General features: G+C 36.1%; 1 protein-coding gene across 1 annotated transcript in view; it reads right to left on the bottom strand.

Moving 5' to 3' along the window:
• Positions 1–7,453: 7,453 nt before the first annotated feature.
• Positions 7,454–12,344, bottom strand: part of RRAS2 (RAS related 2) — a 77,876-nt gene continuing 72,985 nt past the window's right edge. The window contains exons 5-6 of the mRNA XM_019975485.2: positions 10,763–10,881; positions 7,454–8,968 (exon numbers count right to left, since the gene is read on the bottom strand). Of these exons, the coding sequence (XP_019831044.1) occupies positions 8,881–8,968; positions 10,763–10,881 (207 nt within the window). The 3' untranslated portion in view covers positions 7,454–8,880. The remainder of the gene's footprint in view (positions 8,969–10,762; positions 10,882–12,344) is intronic.

The raw sequence follows: 12,344 nt of genomic DNA, 5'->3' as shown, positions 1-12,344 counted from the left end.
ATACACTTGAAGGAATCAATGGTAGAATAACTGAGGTAGAAAAATCAGTAAGTGAGCTGGAAGATAAGAGTGGCAGAAATTACTGCCACAGAACACGAAAAAGAAAAAAGAATGAAAAGAAACTACAACAGTCCCAGAGACCTCAGGGACAAAATTAAATGCACCAACATTCACGTTACAGGGGTCCCAGAAGCAAGAGAGAGAGGAAGGGCCTGAGAAATACTTGAATAGATTATAGTAAAAAACTTCCTAACATGAGAGAAGAAATACTCAAGTCCAAGAAGTGCAAAGAGTCCCATACAAGATAAAACTCAAGGAGGAACATGCCAAGACACACATTAATCAAACACAAAAATTAAAGACAAAGAAAAAATATTAAAAGCAACAAGGGAAAAGCAACAAATAACACACAAGGGAACCCCCATAAGGCTATCAGCTGATTTTTCAGCAGAAACTCTACAGGTCAGACAGGATGGCTCGATATATTTAAAGAGATGAAAGGCAAAAAACTACAACCAAGAATACTCTACCCAGCAAGGCTCTTGTTCAGATTCAACAGAGAATCAAAAGTTTCACAGATAAGCAAAAGCTTAAAGAATTTAGCACCACTAGACCAGCACTACAGCAAATGCTAAAGAAACTCCTCTATGTGAAAAATAAAAATTTTCATTTCTAGAATCAAGAAAATTATGAATGGGGAATCTCAAAAAGTTAAAAAATCATTCACACACAAATAATGGATTCAAAACCAGCAATCATGAGGAAAAAACAGTACAAAGTTAGGACACTGAAAATACATTTGAAATTAAGAGATGAGCAACTTGTAACAATCTTGTTCATATATAAACTGCTACATCAAAACCTCATGGGAACCACCAAAAAAAAAAAACCTACAATAGATACACACCAAACCAAAGAAAAGGCAATCTAAACACATCACTAAAGATAGCCATCAAATCATAAGAAAAAGAGGAAGGGAAGAAAAAGATCTTCAAAAACAAATCAAAAACAGTTAACAAAATGGTAATAAGAACCTTCATATCATATGTAAATGGATTAAATGCTCCAATCAAAAGATACATATTGGCTGAATAGATACACAAAAATAAATCCATATATATGCTGTCTATAAGAGACCCACTTCAGGTCTAGCAACACATACAGACCGAGTGAGCAGATAGAAAAAGATATTCCATGCACACGGATATCAAAAGAAAGCTGGAGTGGCAAAACTCATTTCAGAAAAATAGACTTTAAAATAAAGGGTGTTGCAACAGACAAGGAAGGATACCTGAGACAAACAATAATGAAACACTTCAATCCAACAAAACATATGGGATGCAGCAAAAGCAGTTCTAAGAAGGAGATTTAGAGCAGTACAATCTTACCTCAGGAAAAAAGAGAAACCTCAAACAACCTAATCTTACACCTAAAGCAACTAGAGAAAGAGGAAAAAACAAAACCCAACTTTAGTAGAAGGAAAGAAATCATAAAGATCAGAACAGAAATAAATGAAATAAAGACAAAGAAAAAAATAGCAAAGATCAATGAAACTAAAAGCTGGTTCTTTGAGAAGATAAATCAAATTGATAACTTTTAGCCAGATTTATCAAGGAAAAAAAGGCAGAGGACTCAAAATCAATAAAATTAGAAATGAAAAAAGTTACAAGTGACACCACAGAAACACAAAGCATCAAAAGAGACAACTACAACTATATGCCAATATAAGAGACAACCGAGAAGAAATGGCCAAATTCTTAGAAAGGTACATTCTTCCAAGATTGAACCAGGAAGAAACGGAAACTACGAACAGACCTATCTCAAGTACTGAGATTGAAAACATGATTTAAAAACTTTTCAACAAACAAAAATCCAGGATCAGATGGCTTCACAGGTGAATTCTAACAAACATTTAGAAAAGAATTAAAACCTACCCTTCTGAAACTCTTTCAAAACTTGCAGAGGAAGGAATAGTCCCAAACTCATTCTATGAGGCCACCATCACCCTGATAACAAAACCAGACAAGGATGCCACAAAAAAAAAAAAAAAAATCATAGGCCAGTATCATTGATGAACATAGATGCAAAAATACTCAATGAAATACTGTCAGATAGAAACCAACACAATACTGTAAAGCATTATTCTTCAATTAAAAATAAATGAATTTTTTAAAAAAAGAAATACTGGCAAACCGAATCTAATAATACATTAAAACAATCATACATCATGATCAAGTGAGATTTATCCCAGGGATGCAAGGATTTTTCCTATCTTCAAACCAGTATGATACATTAACAAATTGAAGAATAAAAACCATATGATCATCTCAAGAGATTTAGAGAAAGCTTTTGAAAAAATATCTATTTAGGATAAAAACTCTCTAAGAAAGTGGGCACAGAGAGAACCTACCTTAATATTACAAATACCATATATGACAAACTCGTAGCTAACATCATACTCAATGTTCAAAAGTTGAAAGCATTTCCTCTAAGATTAGGAACAAGACAAGGATTCAACTCTCAACATTTTTATTAAACATAGGTTTGGAAGTCCTACCCACAGCAATCAAAGAAAAAAAAAAAAAGAAAAGGAATCCAAATTGGAAAAGAAGTAAAAACAGTCACTATTTGCAGATGACATGGTACTATATGCAGAAAATCCTAAAGAGGCTACCAGAAGACAGTGAGAACATGTCACAAATTCAGTCAAGTTGCATGACACAAAATTAATACACAGAAATCTGCTGCATTTGTATACACTAACTATGAAAGATCAGAAAGAGAAATGAAGGAAAGACCTTGTCCTCTGGAAACTGTAAGATGTTGATGAAAGAAATCAAAGATGACACAAACAGATGGAAAGATACCATGTTCCTGGATTGGGAAAATCAATACTGTCAAAATGAGTATACTACCGAAGGTAATCTACAGATTCAACACAATCCCTATCAAATTACCAATGGCATTCTCCACAGAACTAAAATGAAAAAAAATTTAAATTTGTATGAAGACATAAAAAACCCAAATATTTATGGAGACACAAAAACCCCCAAAGTTTTAAATGTGTATGGAGATACAAAAAAACCCAACCTTGAGAAAGAAAAGGGGAACTGGAGGAAATCAGGCTCCCTGACTTCTGACTATACTACAAAGCTGCAGTCATCAAAACAGTATGACACTGGCACAAAAACAGAAATATAGATCAATGGAACTGAACAAAACGCCCAGAAATAAATCCATGCATCTACTGTCAATTGATCTATGACAAAGGCAAGAATAGACAATGAAGAAAAAGAGTCTCTTCAACAAGTGGTGCTGAGAAAACTGGACAGCTACACATGAAAGAATTAAATTAGAACATTCTCTAATACCATATACAAAAATAAACTCAAAATGGATCAAAACCTAAATGTAAGGCTAGACACTATAAAACTCAGAGAAAAACACAGGCAGAACACCTTTTGACAAATGACAGCAATTTATTTTTTGATCCACCTCCAAAATGAAAATAAAAACAAAAACAAATGAGACCAAATTAAAAGTGTCTGCATAGCAAAAGAAACCATATACAAAATGGAAAGACAACCAACAGAATGAGAGAAAACATTTACAAAGTGACTGACAAGGGATTAATCTCCAAAATATATAAACAGCTCACGCAGCTCATGTCAAAAAACAATGCAATCAAAAAATGGGCAGATCTAAATAGATATTTCTCCAAAGAAGACATACAGAGGGACAAAAGCACATGAAGAGATGCTCAACATCACCAATTATTAGAGAAATGCAAATCAAATGAAGTATCACCCCACATCAATTCAGAATGGCCATCATCAAAAAGTGTACAAACAATAAATGCTGGACAGGGTATAGAGAAAAGGGAACCTACTTATACTACTGTTGGGAATGTAAACTGATACAATCACTTCAGAAAACAGTATGGAGGTTCCTTAAAAAAACTAAAAGTAGAACTATCATATGATCCAGCAATCCCAATCCCACTCCTGGGCACAGGTTTAGAGAAAACCATAATCAAAAGAGATACATGTATCCCAATGTTCACTGCAGCAATATTTACAAGCCAAGACATGGAAGCAACCTGTGTGTCCATCAACAGCTGAATGGATAAAGAAGATGGGGTACATATATATTGTATATATGTACAATGGAATATTACTCAGCCATAAAAAGAATGAAATAAAGCCATCTTCAGCAACATGGATGGGCCCAGAGATATCATACTAAGTGAAGTAAATCAGACAAAAGACAAATATCATATCACTCATGCAGAACCCAATTTTTTTTAATGATACAAATGAACTTATTTACAAAACAGAAGCAAACTTACAGATTTCAAAAACAAACTAATAGTTATCAAAGGAGAAACACAGGTGGGATAAATCAGGAGCCTGGGATGAACATACACACATTACTATATTTAAGACAGATAACCAACAAGGACCTATTGTACAGCACTGGGAACTCTACTCAATACTGATAACCGGTGTGAGAAAAGAATCTAAAAAAGAATGAATATATGTAAAATTGAATGGCTTCACTATATAGCTGAAAGTAACACATCATTGTAAATCAACTATAATAAAAATTTTTTTAATTAAAATGTCTTTTTTTATTCCCCTAAAAGTACTTTGAAACTTCATAAGCAGTCACTGGTTAAGTACCCATAAGTGTTCAAGTGATACAAAAACCTATCGCTTTATAATCCTCTCCTATTTACCTGTCAGTTATTTGTTCAATGGCATCACTGTGTATAGGAATGGGAAAAATAAATAAACAAACAAGTGGTGATGAAAAGCTAGAAGAGGAACAAATTAGAACTCAAGTATATACAACTTTGTTACACTGAATTTTAATAGTCAAAGGATAAAGTAAAAGACCAATCTATGTTACAAAACTCCGAAGCTCTAAATACAGGGAATCCTCAATGTAAGAGGTGTGTCAATAGACCATAATGTCCAACTATAGATCGTTGTAAAGCCCCAAGCAAACAATATAGGGAGAAAATTCCTAGGGCAGAAACTCATGACTGTTAATTCAGGAAATCCTGTTTGAAAGAATTTCTACACACTTAAGAGCTTCTAAAGTTGGGAATATAATCTCAAATGTTAAATGTGTTAAGAGAGCAGGACTGGCAAACCATGGGCCACAGATCATATCCACTCTGCCATCTGTACAGAATGATTTTTACAATTTTAAATGAATTTTTTGAAAAAAATAAAAAATTAATATTTCGTGACAAATGAAAATGATATGAAGTACAAATTTCAGTGTCCACAAATGAGGTTTCATTGGAACACAGCCACATTCTTTCATTTATAGATTGCTTATGGCTGCTTTGGTGCTGCAGTGGCAGGCAGGGTTGAGTGTCTGGGACAAACACCACATGGCTTGCAAACCCCACAGTGATATTTACTAACTGATGCTTCACAGATAAAGTCTGCCAGCCTCCTGGCTAGAGAGGGAAAAGAATGACCACACAGACAAGCACTATTCACACCATGAAACTGGTCACTCTTTGTGAGAAGATTTCAAGTCATAGATTTATGGCTACAAGGCACCTCTGATTATATGATGGAAATAAAATGGGAAAGACCTCATCTTTCAGTGATGGAATAGCATGAACCAAATATTACCCTCCTACCTTAGACAATCAGAAAACCTGAGTAAATATGTGAAACAACTGTTTTCAAACATACACCAGGCAGCACAGGACTACAATCCCTGATGGAAGGGAAACAAATAAACTAAGTCTTAAGATTATCCTGGCTTTCTGCCTAGAGGCACATTCCAGACTGCAGAGGGGGTAGGGGATTCCAAGCAGGGCACAAATGTTTCCCTGAGCTGAAAAGACAGACACTAGAGATCAGGAAGTTTGAAGCAGCTGAAAGCTGCAGGACAAGCTTCTGGAGGGGAGAGAGAAAAAAAAGAGCTCCAAAAATATGCAGAAGGTCAACGAGGCTTTGTTAAATATTAATATTTGCATGTATAAGGTGAAACTCGAGGAGGCTAGGGAAATAATGACCCAGGAGCTGGGTCAAGAGCTCATGTGTAGCTAGGAACTGTCTGACTTCCCACAAGCTAAACTGGAGACTCTTCACTGATTGTACAGAGCACTCAGTAGAGACCCCACAAGGGCCACACCTTAGTCGTGGAGCTAAACTATCCTGGAAAAAAAGCTACTTGAGACTGCATGAAGCTTAAAAACAAGACTTGAAAGGATCAAACTGAACTACACATAGATTAACCAGCAACCAGGACAAAGCCCAACAATCTTTAATGAAGGCAACAAAATCTAGGCACCCAACAACATAAAATCCATAATGTCCAGCATCTAATAAAAACTTAACAGACATGCGAAGAAGCAGGAAAATGAGACCATAACTAGAGGAAAAAACCAGTGAACAGAAAGAGATTCAAAAATTAAAAAGATGATCAGTGGACAAGGATATCACACAGCTATTATAACTATGTTCAACTATTCAAAGCAGCCTTTCTCAATCAGGGTTCTGCACGAGAATTAAGCACTACAAAAAAGTTATTTGAGGGATTATTTTCTCAGTTATCTCAAGAATGGTACACAGCTAGAACCATTCCAGATGCACAGAAGAGAAGTTAATTCACTACATACAACAGGCAAGGCATTAGACTCAATTCTCTAGGAACTCAGCTGAGAGGGGCTGGATAAGAAAAGTACATAAACATAATGAGGAAAGAAACAGAAGATATATTTAAACAAACAAACAAAAAGCAGGTCTACAGAAGGAGGAAAACTGTAAGGTCTGAAATGAAAAATTCATTGGATGGGATTGACAGCAGATTGAACAACTGCAGAAGAAAAGGTTAGGGAACTTGAATATATAGGAGTAAAAGGCATCCAAGTGAAGCACAGAGAGGAAAAAAAAAAGTAAATTGAGATAATCAAATTTAACGTCCAGGCTGCTTTGCTACCAAGCATTTACTCAGAATAAAATAAAGACTTCCCACTAAATACAAATGTTGTATAGATAGTCTCTTACTATCTGAAGCTACAAATGATAAATTAAAAAAAATTCCCCAACTTGAAAGTATTAACAAGGATATGAGATAGTACTATAGCATCAAAACCCACAGAATAAATGCTGTAGTAATTTTAATAGGCATTCAAACAAATTTGTGTGCTTTGCTTCTTCAGAGAGGGTGTATGTGATGTATTCACCCTCCTCTCTTCTCTACAGTTGAGCATCTATCAGGAGCACTTCACAGAAAAAATTTAAGAAACAATGACTTAAGAAAATATTCAGGAAATCACCAGAACACTAAAACACAAGATTCCAAGTTCACCTGCTAAATAACCAGTACTGATCTTAGATTCAAATCTAAGGGAAACGGCACAGAACTACAAATAAGTTTCCTCCAACAAACCACCAAAATAACAAGTCATTCAAGCATCATCTTGTGATAACAGATCAATTTTAATTCTAGCACCTGAAGCTATACAAGGGTACGCTTTATAAACTTCATGAAACTGTTGTACACATTCAATAAAGTGACAACTGTGCAATACCACTTAGTATCTCAAAATCAGGAACAAACTTTTGAATTGTTTAAACACAATCCACAGAATTAAAAAACAAAGTCAGAAGTCATCCACAGTTACACTACTTGTCAGTTAAAAGTTTTACCACTTACTACTTGATAGAACAGTCAATATCTAGTAGGGGATATTGGAAGTGATTTCAGATTCTCATCCTGTTGTACTCTATTGGGAAGGTTTCTTAAGTAGCTATGTGACTGGCCAGAGGTGGGTACAACCAGGACCAGAACAGCACGTAGGATTCTACCACAGTTTTTGTAGTTTTCACTTTTTTTTTTCTCTTTGTCAGTTAAAAGTGAACAGTGAGAATTAAATACTTATCTTTACATATACACAAGGTATGCTGTGAAAGCATATTTGCTTACAAACATATAAAAATACTTGTTAACTAGTTTGATAAGAAAATAATGTATAAAAGTATATAGCAAAACATTAATCATCTCTGACCCTGGAAAGATCAATTCCATATTTTATATTACAAACAAAAACAGTTTTAGTTTTTTGAATCCCTTATCCAGAAATACGTGAAAAGGAAGACAGACAGAAATTATTTATTTTCACTCTCAACATGGCTGTGAAAAAGAGTTAAATTAAAATGCCAAGAACAGTGAAATGCCTAAGTCCAGAATGAGTCCAAATATTTGGCTACACAGAATATTATCTTTAAGAGTAGGAGTAATAGCAAAGGCTTTACACGCAGTTTTTAACCTATAAATACAATAGGCATTTTGGTATTTTGGCCACTGGAAAACAAAGGCTATAGCATCAGGAAAGGTCTGAGATGTCTCACGTTTGTGGATTCAATTCAGTGTATTTAAGGTTAACTAAAGTTGACATCAAAATTTTTAGAGATAGGCAAAAATTCACATTTTAAAAAACTCCCTATGTTTTTCTATTTAGAGTAACAGTAGGCAATAAGATTCCAGAAGTTAAAAGTTATTTCACAACCGATGACTTCAGCTTGGCAAACAGCTTAGATTCCAAAACTGATTCATCCCTATTAAAAGTAAGCTTTAAAAAAAAAAAAAGAATGTGTCTGTGTATATAGATATACATTTTAAAGGAATCAGATAATCTTTGAAGCAGCCTTAGTGTTTCCATTAAATCTGTCTTGAAATGACCATTGGATTAGCTTCATGGAAAGGATTAGCCAGCTTCTTGGTCTAAGGCTACCACGGTGATCATTTATCTAAGGCTAGAAAGGTACCAACGTGATGTAAACTGTAAGGAGAGGAGGAGAAGATGAGGGCTTTCCTGGCAGTTGGTAGCTAAAATTCAAGGGATTCTTAGAAAATGACACAATGGCAGCCTTTCTTGTCTTTTTCTTTCCGTGTTGGTTCTGGTGAAGGAGGACATTCCTGCTCTTGAAATTTCCTGTAAGACAGAAAAATCTACAGATAATTGTCTTTTTGGTAATATATTGCTACAAATGCAGGTTACTGTTGGACCAATCTGGTTTTCGTGCATATGCATGTCGGTGTTAAGTTTCAACAAGGGAATCAAAGCCAATCATTGGGGGCAGGGATACACAAATGCATAAGCAAACCTGTCTGAGCTTCATTTATGGGCAAGTCTTCAATTAGATGAGACGCTGAACTCAACAAGGTCTAAGTTCCCTTCCCAGTTTGAAATTCCATGACTCCGAGGTATCCTTAGGAAGGAACACCTATCACTAGAGTATCTGCCCTTATGAGGTATGCCATTCCTATCTCGGTTCTGCCACTTTGTAGCTACAAGTCTGTATTAGAGAAGTTAGTTTCCTCTCTGAGCTGTGTTATTTTAGGAGGGATAATAAAACCCTACCTATCACAGTTTGCTATAAGGATTGAAGATTTTTGTTTATGTTCAAACATCTAACAGTCTCTGGCACAAAAAAAAAAGTCTCCTATACCCCTTCCTCACTCCTGGCTGACCAATATACATGGATCAATTCTAAGAACCGAAACCAAGGACAAAATATCTCAAAAAAAGCAATAAAAATTTTTTTAAAAGCACTGGTTCATACGGTAAAATACACATCAAATTTATCATCTTAACCATTCTTAAGTGTACAGGGCAGTGGCTTTACATATATTCACAATGTCGTACATCACTATTCACTTCTCAAATTTTTTCCAACTTGAGAAACTGAAACTCTACATTCCTTAAAAAAACAACAGAATTTGGGTTTTAACAAATTACTAAAAAAACAAAAAGACAACCTTCACCTCTTTTCCAACCCACAAAGACAATGTCTTAAAAAGGGGCTTAAAAAAAAAAAGTACAATAGAAGCCCATAGCTCAGATGTCAATTCATCTTAGATGTACAACTAACAGGAACTAGGTCCATATACTTGTCAAACTAACCAGCAGAGAAACCAGCAGATCTAAGAAAAGAGGGTGAAGTAGGGGCCAAACCAGCAAACTAACCAAACCCTGCCCATTAAAGCAACGCACTCTTTTCTCACACACACAAACTCCAGCCTATCTCACTCACCACCTCAAGCTTCCTGGAACCCATTAACACTTTCTGAATCATAGGGGCCCCCTAGGCCAGCTTACAGAAAGCCTCTATGAAGTGTGGATATCATACTTTGTGTCCGGTGGGACTGTTGAATCCTTAAGGCCTGGTTTCCTTGTAGCCGGGCGGGGGCGGAATGGGTGAGAAGCTAAGAGCACACACAGGCTCTGGAATCAGAGGCCTAGATTTAAGCCCCAGCTCTGCCATCCTAATATGCTCCAATCATTTAACCTCTCTGTGCCTGTTTTCTCATCTCAGAGTGCGGGCACTGTTGGGTGGTGGTGGTGAACTGCAGTAATACACACAAAGCACTTACTTAGCACAGGATCTGACAAAGGTCACCATTCAAGGGTGAGCTGCTGTCCTCACTACCTTCACACCACCTCTGCCTTTGGAAGCTGCACTGATTCTTTTCAAAATCTATGTGTACTCTACTTCAACACAATAAAATTAGGCTTTTTGGAAACAACTAGAATATGCACATAATTAAAGTTTTTAACATACTATGTCAAAAATGATTCCAAGAATCACTCCTACAATTTCCTCCTTCTTACTAAAAACATGTAATGGTGATTTTTTTCCCCCAGTTAATTATTTTAAAAAGCACAGCATGACTACCCATCAAATTCAATATATTCAAACAAACTTCCGGTATGTGTTCTGCTTACCTTATAACCCGGACAAGTTCATGGAAAGCTTGATCTACATTCATTCTAATCTTTGCTGACGCCTCCATGTATGTTACCTTAAGTTGCCGTGCTAACTGCTGTCCTTCTTCCTGTGTTACCTGAAATTCCAAGAGTTGTGTTTGAGGTACAGTATTAACAATTAAATCTGCTCTATCTACTGTTTGGCCACCAACTGCACTGTTAATCCAGCCAGAGACCAAGTTTGTCTGTCGTAAGATGAACCAAGAGACTTAACAGCTTAACACATACTGCTGAAGCCCAGCTCTGCAGAAAAACTCAGAACACGACAGAGGCAAGACGTTAGCCCAGTGATTACTCAAAAGTATTCAACACAACAGTGATAAGTACTGGGAAGTATACAAAGTGATATGAGACTCTATAACCCTTCTGGGCAGGTCAGGAAAAGCCTCCCTGAAGAAGTGATACTCAGGTTAGAAACTAAACAAAGGCTATGGAGTTGAGTCAAGGTAAAGAAGTATCCCTCTTATATGCAGAATCCAAAAAGAAATGATACAAATGAACTTATTTACAGAACAGAAACACTCACAGAGTTAGAGAACAAACTCATTATAATTGCAAGGCCTTGGGAGAGGATGAGGGAAAGGGATTGTTAGGTAATTGGGGATGGACATACACACGCTGCTATATTTAGAATGGATAACCAACCAAATCCTACTATACAGCACATGGAACTCTGCTCAACATTATGTGGCAGCCAGATGGGAGGGGAGTTTGGGGAGAATGGATACATGTACATGTATGGCTGAGTCCCCTCACTGTCCACCTCAAACTATCACAACATGGTTAATCAGCTACACCCCAGTATAAAATTAAGAGTTAAAATAAAGTATCCTTGACAAAGGAAATAGCAGGTGTGAAGATGCTCCAAGTTCCAGGAATTGAAAAAGCCTAGAATGGCTAGAATACAGCAAGTCAAGAGAGAACATAGCAAGAGGGGAACCTGGAGAGCAGGGCGAGCATCAAGAAGCCATGATCCTCTTCCCATTTGCACTCCCCAAGACCTGGTACATGGAAGACTCCCAATAAACACGTGGGGGAAAAAACAATGACAAGGACCACACACCCTCATGATGACTTCCTTACACGAGGCAATGAAGGAAGGTAAGCATGGAAGGGTGGCTTTGCTGATGACACATAAATGCCAGGTCAGAATAAGAAAATGCTAATTTAATGTAAGTAAATGTCCTGTATGTGTTTTAAATGTAGAGGGCTGAAATATTATTATTATTGATATTTTACAGTTATATGGTGGGGCTGAAAATATATATATTTTTTTAAAAAAGACTTTCACTGCTGCCATTACCACACACACAAAAAAATAATAAATACAGGTGAGAAAATTATAGATGAGCAAAAAGGAAAAAATAGAAAATTTAGGAACCTCTCATCCATACAGAACCACATTCTTCTCATCTTTTTTCAAGGATATAGATTTTTCTCTGCAAAAACAGAATCATAATTTTTGTACCTTTATCTTAGACCCTGGAATTATGCTAAATCCACTGATCTAGGTGTTTTTTGTTTTTATTTATGTAAATGC

The sequence above is a fragment of the Bos indicus genome, chromosome 15 (assembly GCF_029378745.1).
Source record: "Bos indicus isolate NIAB-ARS_2022 breed Sahiwal x Tharparkar chromosome 15, NIAB-ARS_B.indTharparkar_mat_pri_1.0, whole genome shotgun sequence".
NCBI classification, from domain to species: domain Eukaryota; kingdom Metazoa; phylum Chordata; class Mammalia; order Artiodactyla; family Bovidae; genus Bos; species Bos indicus.
This window is presented reverse-complemented; position numbering and strand designations above follow the sequence as displayed.